At 49.9% G+C, this 21,163-nt stretch overlaps 2 protein-coding genes across 11 annotated transcripts in view; one reads left to right on the forward strand and one right to left on the reverse strand.

Annotated features, from left to right (window-relative positions):
• Positions 1–1,309: 1,309 nt before the first annotated feature.
• thrap3b (thyroid hormone receptor associated protein 3b) lies at positions 1,310–15,331 on the forward strand. 8 transcript variants are annotated; one of them, XR_003974609.1, is made up of 12 exons: positions 3,427–3,495; positions 4,781–4,941; positions 7,330–8,178; positions 8,519–9,190; positions 9,671–9,852; positions 10,051–10,162; positions 10,571–10,646; positions 11,666–11,841; positions 12,438–12,681; positions 12,931–13,098; positions 13,507–13,682; positions 13,834–13,959. XR_003974609.1 is itself a non-coding variant. In XM_030347788.1 (11 exons), exons 2-11 carry the CDS (start codon positions 4,814–4,816, stop codon positions 14,053–14,055), a joined length of 2,829 nt encoding a protein of 942 aa, XP_030203648.1. In that variant the 5' UTR covers positions 1,310–1,664; positions 4,781–4,813; the 3' UTR covers positions 14,056–15,331. The 8 variants fall into 8 exon arrangements, 7 of the variants coding, with proteins under 7 accessions (XP_030203648.1, XP_030203649.1, XP_030203647.1 ...); XM_030347788.1 differs by lacking the exons at positions 3,427–3,495; positions 13,507–13,682 and adding an exon at positions 1,310–1,664 and having other exon boundaries at positions 13,834–15,331; XM_030347789.1 differs by lacking the exons at positions 3,427–3,495; positions 13,507–13,682 and adding an exon at positions 1,313–1,741 and having other exon boundaries at positions 13,834–15,331.
• Positions 14,979–21,163, reverse strand: part of eva1bb (eva-1 homolog Bb (C. elegans)) — a 7,437-nt gene continuing 1,252 nt past the window's right edge. For 2 of the 3 annotated variants that reach the window (XM_030347801.1, XM_030347800.1), the window contains 2 exons: positions 18,601–18,762; positions 14,979–17,185 (listed from right to left, as the gene is read on the reverse strand). In XM_030347801.1, the coding sequence (XP_030203661.1) occupies positions 16,716–17,185; positions 18,601–18,667 (537 nt within the window). In that variant the 5' untranslated portion in view covers positions 18,668–18,762 and the 3' untranslated portion in view covers positions 14,979–16,715. The remainder of the gene's footprint in view (positions 17,186–18,600; positions 18,763–21,163) is intronic. The other variant, XM_030347802.1, reaches the window with a different exon arrangement.

Genomic DNA, 21,163 nt, shown 5'->3' on the forward strand with positions numbered 1-21,163 from the left:
TTCAATATATTATATTTAGTCTGCCATTAGCCCATATAGGAACACGTTAGGGCTATACCACCCTGGGGCTTATGAAATCCTCATTAAAAACTCAAACAATTATGTTCCAGTTTAATTGTTTACACGGGTAGTCACACCTGCTCTGCCTGTTTGGCAGGAGCGTGTCTGGGGGAGAAACAGAAGGACCATGGTTGAGAGCACACGCACTCTGAAACCGCTGGAGGGGATTTCGGATTTACAGCAAGACTACGAGCTAGTCATTTCAGGAAAGTGCCGCGGGTGTTATTATAATGGGTGTTGGAAAGAAGGGGGCGGAGGGACAGACACCTGTGGATGCGTTATTGTTGTCTCGGTTTATGGATGGACTTTGCAGTCATAACACCATAACATTTGAAGACATTAAATAGGCTTAAAGTGTACTCATAGTATTTTCGGATACATCATGGATGGACCCAACTAGCACAGAAGTGCCTGATTGGTCACAATGTATTTGCAATTGTATACATTTTTCTTTGACTATAATAGTAACGTTGTCTTCTTTACGTTGTAAACTTTTAGGCAAAGGTCAGTAGTCAACTAGTCAACCTTTGCATTCATGGTTTGGCCAACACAAGTAATTGCCATTTAGTCCTATGAAATAAAATGCTCATAGTTTTACTTCAAGTTTAGCCAGTAAATATTAAACATGTGAGGATTACTGCTAAAAATGGCAACACGAGTAAGTAGGAAAACAATACGATTCAGTTAATGTGCGTGGCGATTGAGACGATTCTTAATTATTACACGAAGACAACATTTACAAAGTCTATAACCGAACAGTATCAGTTCAGTAGTATTAATTCCTCACTTCACCACCTCTCACGCCTGCCCTGAAGATAGTACGGCTGGCATGATGTTGTTAGAGACGGAAATAGTGCAGCATAAATACCCCTCACCTACTAACTGGTGTTGAGGAAACGGTGGTTGGGTTACCATGGGCGAAAGGCACAAACAAATGACGAAAGTATGCCATTACAAAAACATGTAGCCTTGGGTACAATCAATGAAAGGCCCAATCAGATAGACTACTTTCGTTTGTGTTTTCTTTATTGTCCAAATTTCCAGGAGATTTCTATAAAAAATAAAACATAAATATAAATAAAAAGTCAGACTTTTGCCATTGGCTTCAAGGGCAAATAGCATAGTTTGCAGTGTATTTACTGTCATTGAGTGAAATTTATGAGATAAAATATGACTTTAGGTAATTTTCATACAAAACGTAAGGAAATTGACTTTGCTATTCATCTCGTGTCCTCGCCATGTCTCGCGAGACTTCCACTCAGCGCACTCGAGGAGGCGGTTGCTAGTCGTAGTATCGAGCGACAGCACATAGAAAATGAAACGTTTTTACGGTCGCTAACACTCGCATCGTCTAAAACTGCGGAGCTTCACCCTACGACCAACGGGGTTAATCTCGTTCCCAGTGGTTAACAAAATACATATCCACCGCTAGCTAGCTAGCAGCTAGTTAGTGCGCTAACCGTGGGGGCCGACGGTCGCAGGATCAGCCTGCACAACCAGGAAGCTACAAGCGGCTAAGCTTCGGCGGTAGCCTCACTTTGAGCAAGGCACTGATCAGAGTCAACACGGACAGAGGGAGAGAGTCTGCGGTGTTACACAAAAAGGTAAGTTCTGCTTCATTCAACGAGTGTGGCCCGGGTCAATACTAACAGTGGACGGCGTTCAACGGCAATCCAATAATGTAAGCGAATGACTTGGCGTGTTATTTAGTGTGTGAGAGAGAGTGTGTGTGTGGCTAGAGGGCTATGTGCTGGGGACTGCACCATGCGGATAACCCGGGTCCTCAGCGGACCCCAGTGTTGCTTTTATTGTGTGTCTTGTCTCGTGCTCAGGGGAGGTCGGTCTCGTGGTCGGGTCTCCTCTTGATTGACGGGCAGGTCGGGGTTCGGATGCGCCAACATGCTTGTTTTTATAACCATGTTGGTGGTTGGCACTGGGCTGCATGATGTGAAGATGACTCAAGCCAGTTTCAAAAATAAAGTTGTGTGTGATGTTGTAGATGTTGATTCGTTGGCTTTATTGTTATGGTTTATAGCTTTGTTTTTAAACTGTGGAGGCCCGTTTCGGTCTATTGCAGTGTGTCTTCGAGTTAACACTCGTGGATGATTATTCATTTAATCAAAACGTTAATCATTTAATGAATTGGTATCAGTCAAATCAGGCACTGGTTCACACCCTCGACATGTAATTAAGCATTCTGAATGACTAGGTTTGAGTTGTATATTTGTAAACTATCATCCAGTTGCCCTTTACTCCTATCATGTGGGTGGGCATATGTTCTGCTAAAGGGCAAATGCAGTGTGTTTACCTTATCTCTTTCTGGGCTTACTGGAATCCTATCCTATTTGATTTGATGGGTCTGTTTGTTCAAGTTAGGCATTTGAGAATTCAGTTGGTTTAACTTTAGCCTGTGGTGTGTTAACCTGTTTATATGAAATCATTTAAAGGTATCATGGTTACAAATTAATGCCATATTAAAGTCATATTTAGGCCAAATTCTCATATGTAACCTAACTACTCTCCCAACGCTTCTGATTCACTGTGCCCCATTGGCCATATCCTAAGCCAATCTGTGTATTGTTTTTCATTCCATAATAATATCTGCCTAAGTCGTAAGGCATTTTTGATGCTTAATGCAAGCTTAACCTTAAAACAAGACTCAAACAATTATGCCATGAGGCCCAAAAAAAATCTAAAGCCTGCCTGCAATACTCGTGTGCCTTTGTATCAAATCAAGACTGATGGGCTGTCATGCAGGTGACCACATTTGCTGACAGTCATGTTTCAACAAAGTCGGTTTTCCGCTTTGAGAGTTGCTCGTGCTCAACCAAACCCAACCAGTCGAGATAAGCTCCCTGAGTGCCGAGCTACAGATCCTCTCCTGTCGACTGCAGTCATCTACATGAGATGCTGATAGTGGGTTTCTAAATCACTCTGTAAAGACGCCCTTTGGTGTAGGGGCCCTTAGTCTGCAGTCGGTTGTGGAGTTGAGGATCAACAGTTGTTGTTTGGTTAGCAGCTGAATGGACAATCCAGGTAGCCGTAGCAGCAGCCTCTCGACCTGATGACACGGTGGTGTCCTCAGCCACGCATGGTTCCGCACCACCGCTCTGAAGGTCTCAAGGGTCCTTTGGTGGGGAGGAGGTCCGTGAACTGTGACACACTCCTTGTCCTTCTCTGGGCTGTGCATGTTGTAATTTCTCTGCCATGAATTTAACGCTTTAGTCACCAGAATATGGCTTTCCCGGAGCTACACGCAGTTAATTCCGATGCAGGGCAATGAGGAGCATGTAGGGACAGTTAGGGTATCTTGTAGGATGTCTACAGGTAGACTGTGTACATGGGGGTCTGGATACTATTTTTGACCTACATCACACATTTATGGGGTCGGACTGGATGATTTTATCTGTTGCTGACCAACCCCTTTCCTCTGAGGTGGACTTGGCCATTCACACACGTTCCTATCTTGTGTTGCGCTCATCAGACCTTCAGAAAAGCACGTATTCAGCTGAGTTTCTAAGGAGCTGGGAGCATTATTCATGCAGTAATACGGTTATCATAATTGATTAAGGATTCTGTCGAGAGGGTGGCTGCTACCCTCCAACCAACAGCTGCACGGCTTACTGCAGCGTAGAACGAAAGCAGAGCTGAATTCCTGGCTACGCCAAACCTGGGGCAGGATTTGGTGGTCCTTTTTGGAACACTGATCATCATAATCTCTGTTTAACCGAGATCTTTAGTGGGATATGACTACGCCATCTTATTGTTGCTTTCTTCATGGGGTCTTACACTACCAGGCACTCATCCTCAGCCGGTCTGTGTCACTCTACAATCTTTTGGATTGTTTTTATTGTTTTTATCATTTGGGGGACTAAAGGGAAAACCGTAATCTGAGTCCCTTGTTATTGCCAGAGCACTGGACGTGCGACCTAGTTGGCCTTCTCCTTAAGGAGGATCTTTCTCCGTTCCCCTCTGGCTGCAGGGTGAGTCTTGCATCGTTGATCCTATCTACTGCAGGGATGGCTACAGCTGTCCTTGGGGTAATTGCTCTATTTAAGAGCCCTTTACCCCAAGGGCACCCCCCCCCCCCCATGCTGTAAATAAGTTCCATTATAAAGGAGTCATCTTTATCTCTCCCCCCCCCCCCCCCCCCCCCCCATCTCCACTGGCGCTCTCATGAAGGTCGTAGAGGGGGTGTTCAGAGGGGCTGTTGGCCAGAGGATCATGAGGCTGAGGTGAAGGGATCTCGCTGAAAGGGTTCCAGGCGTTGCAGGCATTCTCCCAGACCCAGGCTGTCTTCGGCTCTGGAAACATAGAGCCCCGATTAGGGCCGGTGATGCTGGACCCCGGGGACATTGTGTGCGCACTTTTTGGAGAACAGCTGCTTACTTCCCCTGTGATGTGTCTCGAAAATGGTGTTGGGCTGAGACTAACAATGTGTTTCTCTGTTTCGTGACCACCATGACTTCAGATGTTGCATGCACGCAAATAATAAAGAGTTTGAGCTGCAGTTTATTCTAGGTGCTATATCAGCTCTCTTGTGTAACTTTGATGCTATCATAATTTAAAAAAATAATAATATTCATGCGAACCCTGAATAACCGAAGCCACACTCATTTTGTTCATATGCTTCGATGGTTCTCACTCAGCCTCACTTGTAACTCGCTTCAAAAATCGGCCAAAGATGAATGTCATCCCAGATTCTCTTGTGTATTTTCAGGGACCACTAACTCAGACAAAGACGGCCACAGAGATGTCCAAGGCACCAGATTCCCCACCGCGGTCTCGCACTAGATCCCGGACCCGCTCCAGGTCCAGGTCTTACTCCCGGTCCCATTCCCGAAGCCGCTCTCGCTCCAGGTCCAGGAAGCGTCGCTACAGGTAAACCAAACCACCTCCTCCGTGTTTTTAAACCATCCTCTCTGGACCAGTGCCCCATCACTGCGGTCAAACAGAGTTCAGTGTTTCACCGTGAAGTTCACCATTGTAGGCTCATCACCATGGCGACGATGGTCACCAATTCAGCCTGTCTATTCGACGAATAGAAGGATGTGAAACCTAATACAGAACTCCTGCTTAATAATGAAACTCGACTTCCGTCACGTCTCTTTGTGGTGCTCTTGTGGGTTTGAGGACTACACGTTGAAAAGGGCGTTCCTCACCTTAACCACTGTTCCCACGCCCCGCTTGATGAAGCTCGCAGAGGGCGGGGCCGGCAGGCGTTTACATTTGCCGTCAGCCAATCGTAGACCAAACCACATTCCTCCTCCTGTGTGTTGTTACACGCTAACCTGTTTCCCTCGATGAGACCTCCGTCTCGCGGAAGCCGGATGTGCCCTGAAGCCAGTTCACGCTGACGAGACACGACTCGGTGCGGTTATTCAGTTGGGAGTACAATTACTATTTTAAAACTGAAGCTTGGCGTCAGTCCTTTCACTCCACCACTGATGCTGAAGGGCTGTCAGACAAGGGATCCGCGGGAGATTAAGGAGCTCAATATTAGGTTTCGTCGGTTGCAGTTGTTTTATTTCGGTCTCGTCGCCACACACCGTGGCCGTGGATTTGTAGCTGTGGTGCCGTGCACTCCCGGTTGTGTTTTTAGGCTGGGATCCAGGGGCCTCAAGCCGCCCTCTCTGCCATAGGCCTGTCCCCCGTGAACGTAGGCTGGCAGAAGGGTGGTGGTTTGTTTGAGGACTCCGCAGCAGGTCATTGATTACTTGGTCAAAGGGCAGCGAGGGTAGCTGTACCGGCCCGGATCTGATTGTCTGCCTAGGCCCACCTAGCATATCAATGGGAACATCCCCGCTAGCGTGCTATGCTCTTTACTGACGCGGGTAAAGTGAGTTGAATAATCGTCATGAGGAGTCAGAAGAGGTAAGCTGAGCAATCGCTCATTTAAATATCAACCCCACTGCCTTGCGCGTCAGTATCACTGTGCTTTGGTTATACTTAAAGCAGAATTTGCATGAGCCTAGCTCTCTATGGATTTGCTTGCTGTTTTACATGCAAAGTGGAGTCAGTGAGGCACTGTTAGTCAGTCCTAAGTATTACGATGGTGTTAGTTATATGGCTTGTTTTGGTTTTTACTAGTTGTCTCATTTGTGGTGTGGTCTTTCAGTGTGTTATGTGTCAGTGATTATTCAAACCTTTGTCTGCTAGTTTTTCTTCTTCAAATAAATTGCATTGTTCTAGTCAACCCCTTATTGATATAGTCCCGTAGCTATTTGCGTCATTAGTACTATATCAATATTTATTCATGTTATTTGAACTTTCAGCTCTCAAAACCCACCTAGTAACTGAAGTTTCATTAAACAAATATTGACTAACTTTAAAGAGTGCATAGTTACTCCCTTGAATGTTTATCTTTATAACCTCCTTAGTGTTCTCTACACATATGAAGTACATGTGTGTTCTTTGCATATGACCTACCTATAACACAGGGTATAGTGAGAATGAATGTGATCAGATCATGGCCGTGTTAAATGTTCTTCCATCCTGCAGTGTCGCCCCCTGCTGGCACCAGTCACTAACATGCAAGCCTCAAATGTTTGTAGGTCTAGAATTAGATTGGCCTCATTTGAGATATTAAATGTATGGTTTAGTTTTTACTGTTGATTGACTTTGATACTGTATTGCTAGCCTCCATGCTAGTGCTAGTGGTTTGTAGACTAGATGAAGGTGTGAGCTTGCTCTGGTAGTACTATATGCTAGCCAGCCATTTTGAATGGCAGCAGTTGATTTATTGTTTTATATTAGTTGTAGTTGGACAGTACAAACCATCCTGCTCCTTGGGTCTTCCCTCCTAGATGACTAATATATCACCATCGCCTGTTTAACTACCTAGTTAACGGTTTAGCTTTGTGTTGATTTAAAATATTGGCTTTGGATTAAAGGTTCTTCGTGTAATTGGCAAACATTACTACTAGTAAACTAATTAATTTCTTCCTGTTTTTCCTGCTCTCGCTCTGGCTCTCTATCTCTCTCTGGCTCTCTATCTCTGTTTCTTCCTGTCTCTCTCTCTTGCTCTTGCTCTCGCTCTCGCTCTCTCTCTGGCTCTGTCTCTCTCTCTCTCTGGCTCTGTCTCTCTCTCTGTCTCTCTCTCTGTCACTCTCTCTCTGTCTCTGTCTCTGTCTGTCTGTCTGTCTGTCTGTCTGTCTCTCTCTCTCTGTCTCTGTCTGTCTGTCTGTCTGTCTGTCTGTCTCTCTGTCTCTCTGTCTCTCTGTCTGTCTCTCTCTCTCTGTCTCCCTCCCCCCCTCTCTCTCTCTCCAGTTCCCGGTCCCGGTCCCGCTCCAGGTCCCACTCTCCCCACAGGAACTACCCCAGCCGGGACTACCAGAACAACCGGGGCAACTACCGGGGGTACAACCGAGGCTACCGCCGGCCCTTCCAGTACCGGGGCAGGAACCGCGGCTACTACCCCCGCGGGCGCTACCAGAACCGCGGCGGCAACAACTACGGCTACCGGGCCAACAACTGGCAGGACGACGGCGGCGGAGGAGGAGGAGGCCGTGGAGGGGGAAGGGGCGGCGGCGGCGGCGGCGGAGGGGGAGGGGGCTGGCACGACCAGGACCACCACCACCACCACCACCCCCCCCAGCCCCACAGCCCCCGGCGGGGCCGCTCCCGCACGCCCCGGAAGCGCTCGGGAAGCCGCAGCCGTTCCCGCTACTCGGACCGCTCGTCGTCGGGGCACTCCCGGCACTCGCGGCGCTCCAGCTACTCGTCGCGCTCGCGCTCGCCCTCCCCCCGCCACCGCAAGGGCGGCACCAAGGGGAAGCCCGGCGCCAAGGAGCCCAAGGAGAAGGCCGGGGACGGCCCGCCTGAAGCCCGGGAGAAGAGCCAGGAGCGGCCCGACGGCAGCTCCATAGAGAAGGTGGCCGGGGGGAAGTGGATCGACTACGACACCAGCCCCAAGGCGGCCGGCGCCAAGGAGGACGCGGGCGGCTCCGGGAGCAAGGGACCCCTGTGGAGGACCGTCGGAGACGACCCGCCCCCCAAGGACACGTCCAAGAGCCCCCCCAGGGCGGGGCAGACGGCCACCTTCGGAGGGTTCGGCTTCTTCTCCAAGGAGGACCCCAAGGCCGGCGACAAGACGGGGATCACCTCCGCGTTCAAAAAGTAGGGTTCTGTCGGGTCCCCCTGCCGTAGGCTTCTGTCGGGTCCCCCTGCTGTAGGGTTCTGTGGGGTCCCCCTGCTGTAGGGTTCTGTGGGGTCCCCCTGCTGTAGGGTTATTGACTGGCATGTGAGGCTGAGAACCAACGAAGCGTAAGCATCTGTATCGACGGTAGCTGATGAAGTATGTTCTCAATGGCCTCTTTTTTGTAGCTGAAGGAACCAGAACATTAATTTATTGGACTTCAACGTATTGATAGTCTATTCTTTGGGATCAATGTATTAAAGTTACTAGTGACCTAGTCATACAACCTTCCTAATAAGGGCGTTCCCTCTTCCTCTGTAGGTTCCTGGCGGAGACCAAGTCTGCGGACAAGGATCTGGACCGGCAGGAGCGCGACCCGGAGAAGAGCAGCAGCAGCAGCAAGGCGGGCTCCGCCTACAGCCTGCCGGCCTCCGGCGCCTCCTTCAGGGAGGCCAAGGAGGAGAAGGTGCTGCCCTTCTTCGCGGCGGGCGAGGAGGAGTTCCTGAAGGCCCACGGCATGAAGGACAGCGGCGAGGGACTCGCCGGTGGCAGCGGCGGCGGCGCCAAGCCCCAGAGCGCGCTCTCGACGCGGGAGATGTTCGGCAAGTGGGAGGAGGAGACGGGCTACCCCACCTCCTACCCCCTGCCCGCCAAGGAGAAGAGCCGCAGGGAGGCAGCTGCCGCGGCGGCGGCGGCGGCCGCAGCGGGAGGCGAGGCGGAGCCGGAGGAGAGCGTGTACCGCAGCCGCAAGCACAAGAAGGAGGAGAAGGCCAAGAAGAAGGAGAAGAAGGAGAAGGAGAGGGAGAAGAACCGGCGGAGCCCGTCGCCCATGCCGCTGCCGCCCCCGCTGCACCGGGGCTCCAAGAGCCAGGAGCGGGACCGGCCCCTGTTCCCCGCCGCCATGGCGGCCCGCGACGGCTCCCCGGCCTCGCGCATGTCCATCACCCGCGCCGACTTTGAGCAGAAGATGTCCGCCATGGACGAGATGCCCGGGTACGTGCAACGCCGGGGCGACCCCCTGGACTGACACCCGAAACCCATTCCATTAGTTCTCATCCCTTCTTCTCTCACTTTATGGATCTGTCTCCTGCATCCATGTCTCTTTCTGTACCACTCATCCACGTCTCTCTCTGTACCACTCATCCATGTCTCTTTCTGTACCACTCATCCATGTCTCTCTCTGTACCACTCATCCATGTCTCTCTGTACCACTCATCCATGTCTCTCTCTGTACCACTCATCCATGTCTCTCTCTGTACCACTCATCCATGTCTCTTTCTGTACCACTCATCCATGTCTCTTTCTGTACCACTCATCCCTATCGTTCTTTATTTACGTTGCACTTTCGCTCCCTAACTCTTTCCCATCGCTCTTTATTTACATAACCCTCTCTCAACACTATTATAACTCCCATGCCTTTCTCTCTGTATTTCTCTCTCCTGCTCTGTGTCTCCCCCCCCGCCCCGTCCCCAGCACCTCTCTGCCCATCGAGAGGCGTGCCTCCAGGGAGCTGGCCGCCGCCGCCGCCATCGCACCCCCCAAGAAGGACTCTGAGTTCCGCTCGGTGTTCAACCAGATGCAGCTGGCTCAGCTGCGCCAGAGCCCCTCGGATCTGTTCGCTCAGCACATTGTCACTATCGTGCACTACATCAAAGGTACAGTGAGGCGTGGGGAGCTGGGCGCGCACCGCGGCCACGGCAGGGCGTAGAGCGGGCAGGTCTGTCCGTGACACGATGCAAAGCCGCACGACGGGACCAATATCGCTCCACTGCTATTTTTTTATATTTTATTTGTGTTTTCGGGGCCTTCTGGGGATGATCAACTCTTGTGTTTCTGTCTCTGGTTTGGTGCAGCTCAACACTTCCGCTCCTCGGATATGAGTCTGAGCGAGAGGTTTGCCGTCTACCAAAGAAAAGCGGCCGAGGTAGAAATGATGAAGCCAAGGAAAAGCCCCGAGATCCACAGGTAGGGTCCCGCCGTCGTACGGGGATCTGACCTCACGCATTCAGCGTGTGCTCACGGTATCGTGCTATGTTTGAAGTAGGTCATGTCAATATGCTGTACACATGCCTTCGGATAGTTTTTAGTTACTGAAGTTAGCAGCCTAGTTTTATACATCAAAGATATAAAATACGAACGCCATGAGTAAACATGAGTACAGTATTTTTTTTAAATATCCTGTTTAATCATTGGGTGTGTTATTGTGTGTGTATATATAGTAAAAACTTTATATTTAGTATTGTACATTATATTCATATACAGATTTAACGCATCACAAAGGGCGCAAAGCATCTTTATTCTACAGTTGTATGGATGCTCACAGCGTCTCTAAATAGCCCCGCCTAATAAACCCCGTCTCCTTCCCCCCTCCAGGAGAATCGATCTCTCTCCCAGTGCCTTTAAGAGACACTCTCACCTGTTTGAGGATGTGGAGGAGACCAGCTACAAGGTGACCCAGTCTTTAATAACCAAACATTTCACCTCTTTTTTTTGGAGAAACAAAGCCAAAAAACAAAAGCTCAAGGTCAATCTTGAGCCTCGTGCAAAGCAGCAGTGTTCAGCTATGTGCTTTTCTTTCAAAGGATGCATAAAAGTCTAAGTTGAAAAAGCGCCCCAATTGCGTATTGTGTAACGCGCTGAGCGAGTCCAGGCCTATGACAATATGGTTATTGATTGGGTACATACGAGCCCCAAGCAAAGGCTGTCAGGAGGTGACTTAAGATCCAGAGTCCTCACGGAAACCATTATCAATGCCTTTACCTCGTAAGTATTTCCTCCGATAATCCACCCAAAAAAAAGCTACCACTGACCCAATGTGATTCACGTGTCTGTTATGAAACTGCTCTGTGCATGCTGCTCGCTCTGGCCTCTTCTGAATGGCTGGATGGAGATGTGAGGAATGTGAATATATATATATATATATCTCTCTATATATATATATATAAATAGAGATAGAGATAGAGATAGATACATAGATAGATATAGATATATATACAGGTGCATCTCAATCAATTAGAATATTGTGGAAAAGTGAATTTACTTCCATTTAAAAATGAATTATTAAAATGAATGAACCTTTCCACAATATTTTTATTTATTGAGGTGCACCTTTTTGTGTGTGTGTATATATATATAGGTTTTGTTAGTGTTAAGTTTTATTTTTGATGATTGAATACTAATGGCAGTACTGGAACTACTCACGCTAAAACATGTGATCAGTGATTTTAAAACTGTATTTTTCAACATCACCAGCAGAGGGAGTATCACACCACTTTAGATTGTACATCCTGCATCTCTTGTAACAGAAACCCAGTTTGATACACCTTCTCCCATGAACGGCACACACTCCACATATTACAACCCCCTACCAGGCAAACTAAGATTAATCAAGTCAAAATGTAAATTATTTGCTCAATCTATCTCGGGTAGCCTTTGGCTAACCTGTCCGTCGGCGCTCTCTCTCCGCAGGACCCTAGTAAAAAGGTCAAAGGTGACGTGATGGACCTGCGTCTGGATATTGAGAGGCGCAAGAGGTTCGCTGGGAAGGAGTCCAAGCGGGACGGGGCCAAGAGCTCCGGGGGTTCCCGCGGACCCAGCAGGGAGCGCTCCTCTGAGAAAGCTGGAAAGCACCACAAGAAGTCAAAGTGAGCAGCCACGCTTTACGTCCTCACCGGGCGGTGGAGGACCTCCGAGGCCTTCACCGCCTCTGGATGCATCCATGTTATTACTCATTGGTTTTTTTGTTTCATAAATTGTGGTCAACAATTATCGCACACTTTATCGGGCACTTTTTATAGATTACCGGGCACATTTCAACAATTATCGGGAACTGTTATCGCGTACCTTTCAACAATTATTGGGCACAACACCCAAAGCGACTTGCGGTGGATTTAATATTCACTGCAGTACTGACTCCCTGGTCATTAATGACCAGGGAGTTGCTAAGTGCGTCTTGCACTAGCATGCCTGAAGGGTATTTTGCTCGTAGTTATGAATAATCAGTCATTGGTTCGTATATACAGGAGGTCTAAGAGACTTGGATGTTAAAATGGATAATTAAAAATCCATTTCAGCTTATTTCAGTAATCTTCTGCGACGCTGTATGTATTTCAGGGGACCCCCAGGTTGGGACCCCCGCCCCCCCCACACTAGACTCCATCGGTGTCCCCGTAGTGTTCTAGCTCTGCCATCGGTCGGCGCTGTACCTCCTCTAAACATCCATCTCCCCCCCCGCCCGCAGGAAGAGCAAGAAGAAGCGGGACCGCTCTCCCTCTTCCTCCTCCTCCTCCTCCTCCCCCTCCCCGTACCCCCCTCCCTTCAGGGGGAAGGACTACGGGGGGGAGCCGCCCGGGGCCCCGGGGGACCACATGGAGGAGGGCTACGGCCACGGCCGCTACCCTCCGCGGGACTACGCCGGCCCCATGGACCGGGGCCCCCGTGACTACGAGGGCCACAACATGGACCGGGGAAGGGGACGTGGCTTTGTAAGTGACCCCCCCCCCCCCCCCCCCGGCGCCCCTAAACCACACCGTGTGACACGACTGAGACTGGGGGCCGGTTCCTCCACCAGCTCCTTTCTGTTGACTCCTGGCTCCTAAAGTCCATCAGCTGGGATCACATTAAGATTCAAAATCTATATTTTTGCACGTTGGATTTGAAAGTGAAAATTCCTCCTATGTTTGTTTATTCGAGTAACCCAACCGTTTTTTTTTTTTTTTTTTGGGATGTTTCAGTTTCCCAGGGTCCGGGGGAGGGGTTGGAACCGGGGTGGTTACCCAGGCAACAACAACAACAACAACAGCAGCAACGGTAACCCGGCCAACAACATGAACCCCCCCGTGAGACCCCCCGACGAGGAGTGGGACCCCGAGTACACCCCGAAGAGCCGGAAGTACTACCTGGTCAGTCCCCGATACATCCCCATTCATTTCATTAATTCATAGACCTCCTTTAATTGAATGTGATGTAATCTTATAGCAAATTCCCAATCAGTTGAAGTGGTGAAGCAGAAGATGATTTCTTTTAGAAAACTACAAATCCCAGAATCCCCTCTCAAAAGGCGAGGCTCAGTATTGAGCGTTGTTGATTGATTTCTGATCACTGGAATGTGTCCTGGTGAGTCTGTGGAGCTGGTGAGTTGTTATACAAACGTGCGGTTCAGAAAGTATTACAAATGATATGACGTAAATCTTTCTTAATGATTCAAAACTTGATTTCCATAACTTTAAAGGGGTCATATCATGCCACAAGGTGCAAGTGCGATCCGCCATTACAAGCCGTTTGAAAATCTGCCCTTCCCTATGCCTTAGTGCCATCACTGGTGGGCGTGTCAACCTAGATGTATGCTGGGATAGATCAGTCTACCAGCCTCCCCAGTGGACTGTAGCAAACGTTGCTGGTCTACCCATTCAAACGGCGTGTAATGGCTGGTCAAACGCCCACCTGGTGGAATGATGTCACCCCTTTAACCTTTAAGCTACTGAAGGTATCCCCTCATGCATTCACTTATATCTCCCTTCTATGTCAACGCCGCCGATAACCGCGTCCTTCATCACTTAATGCCAAAAGCCCTTCCTCACCGCCCCCGCTCTCGCTAAACCTCCCGTCCGCCTCTTCTCCCCCCCCCCCCCCACCAGCATGACGACCGCGACGGCGAGAAGGGCTGGGTGGACACCAGGGGCCGCGGGCGGGGGGGCCCCTTCCCCGCCCGCCGGGGCCGCTTCGTCTACCGCAAGGGCGGGGCCAGCCCCAAGTGGACCCACGACATGTTCCAGGGCGGGGAAGAAGGGGAGCTGGCTGACGACACCATGGAGCTGGAGCACAAGGAGAGCAAGGCCGAGCCCGCCGCTCCCAAGTAGTGCGTCTTCACCACCTCCAGGCTGTCTGGGGGTCTCCTCCTCTTCCTCCTCCTCTGCGTCATCTCCTCCTCACTCTCAGAGCGCTGTTTAGGATCACAGATTCGTTTGGGGATTTTGATTTGTCGTTTTTTTTTTGTTGCACTTTGAGTCCTCTCATCTTTCTCTTAAGATGTAAAGTTGGTTATAAATGTATCGGCAATTTTGTAATAGGAGGGAAGATTGGAGCGGGAAAAGGAGAGATTGGAGTTAATTGACCTAAAATGGTCTGCGAGCGCTGGGTCTTATGTGATATCGAGGCCCGTTTTGGTCGGTCGCCTTGCGAGGCCGTTAATGTGGGCGAGACAGACAGACGGACAGGTCTTCTGAGAAACGCATGAGTAGCAAATTGCATTTGTGCCTTAGATTAACATGGAGTTGACCTTAATAGGGAGTCCGTACTGCTAGCTGTTAACCCTCTGTACCGCTCCAACTGAACAGGGTCGGGCAAACAGCGAAAGATCAAAGGGTTTTACTTTTACTTTAATTTAGGTTAATGAATTCAACTGTATACTGCATGGAATGTTGAATCATTACGTTAATTAATTGCGTTTATTCCACGGGACCAATTATAAATACACATACAGAATTCGATATCCACGATATCCATAAAGAAAGTCACCATTCGCGCCCGCTGTTGTTTTCTCGGGTCTTCAGTTCAATCTCCCTCCACGCGCTGCCACTCTGTCATTTCGCTCGTCACCCGTGGGTGTTTTTATCTGTATTTTGACGTGTTCTCATTGATTGTGGATATGCTACCCTGCTTTTAAATTCGGAGACTATTAGTGACCGTGCCATTTGGTTTGCTGTAGAGGTGTCGGTTACTGCTTAAGGGTGGTACAGCTGGCCTTTGTGTTCACATTTTATGATAGGATCAAAAATATTTGTTTTTTTTTACGAAGCGATGATAATTACTTAGATATACGTTTGCGCTTCAGTTTTGGCAACATACCGACGCTGCTGTTCAGTTAAATCGTGCCCTTTTTTTGTTATTTATGGCCTGGGAAGAGGGAAAGAAGCGATGATCGGCTGTGAGAAGATATAACGACGGGAGACTGCAGCAGAGTAGCAGAACATGTTGTCCGATGCGCCTGTCCGTGCAGCCTGTTAGACTGGACTGACGCAACACATATATATGGAATCGGTTTTGTTTCAAATTGGAAGCTGAAATGTATTTTTTTTTTTTTACCGTTTCCTAATCTTTGAATTATTTGTCCTTTTCAATAAATCTTTTATTTGACTATGTGTTCAGACAATCTTTTATATCTGTCTGTCTTTCCAACTCTTTTTTTAATCGTTATCTATCTTTTTGTGAATATATCCCTCTCTAAATGTTAGGGTTAGGTCGCTAATATGGAATAGTTGTTACCGCCCACTGGTGCACATACCGCCAATCAGGAGAGACCCGTTAGTCTCTGTCTGGGTCAACAGTCTCCTGATTTGTTTTCTCTGGCACCCAAAACACGCGCTGATTCAACCTGCCCTGGCCACGCGCTACCACACGTGATAGATTACCCGCCTAGCCCGGGAGCGCCAACAACCAACCGCCTCATGCGTCCCGGCCCAGTAGGACTGGGGGAAAAAAAATGTCTCACATAGTGGGGATACCAATTCGGAACCTCAGTTTTCCACTCACGGAACTTGCTGGCAGCATTGGGTGGTTGCACCTACAGTTTACGCCGGTCGAGGTATCTGCTCTTGTGCGGACAAACGGTCTCTTTCATGGGCGCGAAACAAACTGCTCTTCAGTTAGCCGAGACAGGGAGAGAGAGCGCCGGGCGAGAGCTAAAATAGGACGAGGCTGCTGGGAATTGTGGGAAAGGAAACACAGGAAGTGACTGTCTGGAAGGCGATGATAACGTGGTGGGGGGGTACTTAGGGAAGTATTTACTACTGAGATAAGACTCCTGCAGTGTGAGTGGTATGGCTCGTTAGAATCAAGACATGTAGCTTGTATCTTGTACTTGTAAAGACATTCGTTTTTTGTGAAATACAAAACTTTAATCTCACGAGTGGTTGTGTAAAAATCACAAGTTATTCACATGTATGCATCAATAACAAAAAACGAACAGAAGCAGACGAGTTCGTCCAAGATGGTGCGACAAAGCGCCCGACAGGTCAGGGTCCTCTATAGTGAATCCATAGTAGCTTAATAGTCATTAAAGCATTGAACAAACTGGCCCAACCGTTGGCAATCTGAAACGTTTGGGGTGACTCGGACGAGTTCGGGAACAAATCTGTTCGGTGTGTTCAGCTGTGATGGAAGCTTTTTGAACTGCACGGACGGTGTCTTGCCTGATTCAACTTGGAAAGTCTGGGAGCGTTGAGGTCTGAGAATCAGAGCCTCTGATTGGTTGCGAATCAGCGCGGCGTGTGGGAGGGGCGGACTATTGCCACGAGACTAGCGCCGCCCGATGTAAAGGAGACTTATTGCATCAGGCGCAAATGCGAACAAACAAACACGCTACTGCGGTATGTTTCAATGCAACTTTTCTGCCGAACGGGTCAGACGAGAGGCTATGGAGTGGTCGGATAAAGGCAGTTGGCCGTTGGTTTGAGTCTGGGCGGTGTGTAGGCCCCTTAAGGCAGCGGTCCAGGCCGGGTTTCAGGCCTAGCCTCCCCCGCTAGTGGTAGTGCACCCGTCCGATGGTGCCGGTGCCCGTGGCCAGTATGTCCGGCTGGCCGTTCCTCCAGATCTCGCGGACGATGCGTTCCCGCTCCTCCAGACGGCGCGCCTTCTCCAGCTCCTCGGCCGAGGCGAACACGTTGACGCTCCGCAGCGTCCCGTTGGAGCGGCTGCTGCCGTGCTCGCTCGCCGGCGCCACTGTCACTTTGAGCATCTCGCAACCACCGTCCACCTCCACCAGCTCGCGGGTCCGGTCGTCTGCCATGCTGTCTTCGTCGTCGTCTTCGTCCTCGTCGCCGTCGCCGTCCTCCTCGCTGGACTCCTTGAGACGCCGCCTCTCGGGGGAGGTTGGGGCCTTGGCCAGGCGTCGCGGGCGGCAGGCGATGCCCGTCACCAGGAGGCAGAGCGCCATGAGCAGGCCGAAGCACACGCCCATCATGAAGTACAGGGCGAAGCTCTCGGGGTTGGCTGAGGGAGAAGGGGAGAGGCGGTCCGGTTACATGCAGTCACCATGACGACCGTCGGTCCCTGCTCTGTAGCTTGTGGGTTTATGGTTTTGTGTGGAGGTCCAAAGTAACTATTTCAGGGCCAAGTTCGTGACATCTAGGGGATGTTCATACTATGAAGAAGTCATGCAAATACTGTGCATCCTTAACTTGTCTATCAAACATGAAGTGTAAAACGTAGCTGGAAAGCCAAAACTGGCCATCCGTTACTTTAAAGAGAGGTGCGTGTCACCTATGAGCTATGACATTGGCGTCCTGTTGGCTACACAGGTGACGTAGAGACCCATTGTGGCTGTGTGACACAGAAGTAGAATTTGGCTTTAAGAGTCCCTGTTTGTGGGACCTGTGGTGCTGACTTCATGGTGCCAGCTGCAGCTTATCTACAGAAGCCTCACTGCCCATTCGCTGATTATGGTCGACTCAGCCTTCTGCTCGCTGGCGTCTCTGGCCTGTGGTCATACTTGCTTCACTCTCTTTTACTGGTTCAAAGTCATGTTTAAGGTGTTTTGGTAACCCACTATGTAATTTAAGGTGAGGCGATGTCATGTAGATTAGGTATTTGAGCTTTCGGCGATTATGAACTGTACAGGTGCTGTGAGGTGAAAGTGAAACATTTAGAGTGAGATAGAGAATCGGAGGGTGAGAGAGGGATAGAGTGTATGAGCGAGGGTGACGCCAAGATATAGAGTGAGAGGGTGACACCAAGAAAAAGAGTGAGAGAGAGGGTGACACCAAGATGAGACTGAGAGAGGGGGACACCAAGGTATAACCTGAGTGAGAGGGGGACCCCAAGATATAGAGTGAGTGAGAGAGGGGAACACCAAGATATAGAGTGAGTGAGAGAGGTTGACACCAAGATATAGCTTGACTGAGAGAAGGTGAGTGAGAGAGGGTGACACCAAGATATAGATTGAGTGAGAGGGAGTGACATAGAGATATAGAGTGAGAGGGTGACACCAAGAAAAAGAGTGAGAGAGAGGGTGACACCAAGATAAGACTGAGAGAGGGTGACACCAAGGTATAACCTGAGTGAGAGGGGGACCCCAAGATATAGAGTGAGTGAGAGAGGGGAACACCAAGATATAGAGTGAGTGAGAGAGGTTGACACCAAGATATAGCTTGACTGAGAAGGTGAGTGAGAGAGGGTGACACCAAGATATAGATTGAGTGAGAGGGAGTGACACCAATATATAGAGTGAGTGAGAGAGGGGGACACCAAAATCCTCAAGAGAGAGAGGAGTGTGAATGACGAGAAACTGAGACTGAAACTGACTTGGAATTCCCCAGGAGTGCTGGAGGGCAGGCTGCATGTTCAAAGGTTTAACGGCCGGGTAAGGCAGTAAACACCGAGCTTGTAAGGGGGGGGGGGTGTCTTACCCTGGATGTGGGCGTAGGTGGCCATGCTGTTGCTCAGCAGCTCCATGTCTCTCTTGATGGGCTCCATGCTCTTCCTGCCCGGGAGACCCCAATCACGTCTCCAGGAAGCAGCTGCTCACGGCGTGCAGCCCTTGGCTCCTGGGGTCCAACCGGAAATCACTGCTGCACAAACGCATAAATAGAGGTTAGCCTATTTAGATGGAAGACATGTTGCGGCGACTAGGGTCACTTGAAACACTTTTTAAAATCGTTTACTTAACCTGAATCTTTCACTTTTACTGACTTAACAATTCGCATGACGATTGACAATTGATGCCTTCATGCTAAGCAACAAACATTGAATATCTTTTCTCTTTATACGTGAGCAGGTAGCGGTTAGGAGGCGTCTTACTCAAGGATGCCTACGGGTCAGACTATTGAGACATGGGGGTTCGAACCCTCAACCCTTTTGGTTAGCAGTCCAACACCCTAACCACTAGAGAGTCTACCCTATGTGAACATTCACCCCACATACTTGCACACCGACGGCGGCGCCAACTGTGCCAGACCACAGAGACAACTGGCTGAGTGGTAGCAGCTGGACGAGTTGCTCAAGAGCGCATTGACCCAGACAACATCGAGACACATGCCATGACGGAACAACAATGAAAACAACGCACCATATATAACGATCAGAACGAATGAATGGGCGAAACGACCAGGACGACATAAATAGGACTAATTGTGCGTATCACTGCAGTGCGTGGGGGACCCCTGTGCGTGAAGGACATGGTCGGCTGTGTTTAATTGCCATGTTTGGATGAACGGTATTTCCGCTGGCTGCCTGGGAACCCTTTACTGCCGTCGCGGGTGAGCGGGTCTGACATCATGTCTTGTGTTACATGGCACATGTGGAACCTCAGAGACTCCGAGCCTAACCAGCGTGGGATTCGATCCGACAACCCGTACTCGGGGGTTTGAAGTCAAGCGGTAGCCGGGGTCTTGGAGGTCGCAATCATGTACATGATTGCGTTTGTCGTTTGGGGGTTTTGGGGGGGGGGGAGTTGAGTGCTCTTGGGGCCTTTGGTGGATGTCGAGAGCGGATGTTTCGCCACTTTTGACTTTGCGGGGCCGCGGGGGAGTGCTTTCCACCGATTGAGAGTTGGAGGGGTCGGGCAGGGGGTGGGGGGGGCTTGGGTGACGGAGGCGGGAGGCCGCCATGTCAGATCCCAGGATCGGTCGAGCTCCACGCACTCTCACTAAGGACTGTTTTCCTGCCAGTGAAACAACAACAGTGCGTGGGACCAGAATGTTGTTCTTTCCACACTGGTCCTCCCCAGGGACTAGAGAATCAGTCCCCCCCACAACCCTGTCCGCCCTAATCTGAGCGATCGGCCCCTTTGGCCTGTTCCCTCTGTTGTCCAGATCCTTATCCGCATGATCTCTCCACCCAAACCATTCAGGCCCTCGCAGGCCTTATTCTGAGCTGGTGTTGGTGGCGAGTGGGCGGCGTTGTGACCATGGCTTCGCCCCGGTCCACTGACTCATGGGAAACAATGTCAAGTGTGTTTTTTCTCCTCCCTTCTCCTACTCCCGTGGTCTGCTTATTGGTTAAATTCGGCACGTCTCCATCTGCATCCTGAACGCCCACTACCCAAGGCCCTCAACAGTGGAGTACACCGCCTTGTTTGGGGTCAGTTTATGTGAGAAGAAACAGCCTTTTCCGTTTTAATGACATGTTGTTTGCCCCGGCTACTGGCAGTCCCTCCCTGGCCCGCCGTCCAGACCTACGCTTTATATATCTTAAGTTTTATAAATCATTGTGGTTCGGTGCAACGCCTGTTCGAAGAAACGCAGCATACTGTGTCAGGAGTCGGACGCTGGCTGAATGGTTTGAGAACCTAATACATTGGGGTGGTGCGCCGTGGAGCGACCGCAGGTTCGATTCCCACCTGTGGTCCTATGCTACACTGTCATTGCTTCTTGCTTTCGTCAGCTTGCACAACCCATTGTCCGAAAAAAACCACAAATCCGATGAATATAAATAACAAAACTCCCATTCACACCTCCTCTTGCGGGATATGGACACTGTCTGGGTCTGAGAAGATAAGTCTTCCACAGGGAGACATTTTAAACTCAGACTTAGTACACAAAGTCCAGTGAGTCCACGTCTCGGGTTCACATGCATGGAGGACGCACAGAGGCTGCAGCAGCTGGCGATGTTTATGTCGACCCATAAAACACCTTCCTGTCCCTAGCCCCTCCACACTTCCTGTTTAGATAATCCAATAAGCAGGGGGGGATGTGGGACAGTAAAAAAAACCCAATGCTTGTTTTACAGTACCTCCCCCTCCCCCTTCACCCCCCCCCTCTCCATCACCGGAGGCTGTACACGAGCCAATCACAAGCTTGGGTAACTTCTTTAGCAGCTGACTGGCTGGTAATCTCACCACCTCTACAGACCCAGACACTAACACAATGCCCTGCGGACTGCTCTTTGATTTACACAGTCTCTACATGCTTTACTATTATGCTATACAATCGTATGCTACTGAACACTGCAGTTAAACTGCAGTTGTGGAGG

Source organism: Gadus morhua, chromosome 22 (assembly GCF_902167405.1).
Source record: "Gadus morhua chromosome 22, gadMor3.0, whole genome shotgun sequence".
Taxonomy (NCBI): Eukaryota; Metazoa; Chordata; class Actinopteri; order Gadiformes; family Gadidae; genus Gadus; species Gadus morhua.

Coding starts and splice junctions, on each gene's coding strand:
- thrap3b (XM_030347787.1), top strand. CDS start 3,442: ATGGGGTCGGACTGGATGATTTTATCTGTTGCTGACCAACCCCTTTCC. Junction 9,191..9,670: donor GCCATGGACGAGATGCCCGG/GTACGTGCAACG, acceptor CCCCGTCCCCAG/CACCTCTCTGCCCATCGAGA. Junction 9,853..10,050: donor TATCGTGCACTACATCAAAG/GTACAGTGAGGC, acceptor GGTTTGGTGCAG/CTCAACACTTCCGCTCCTCG.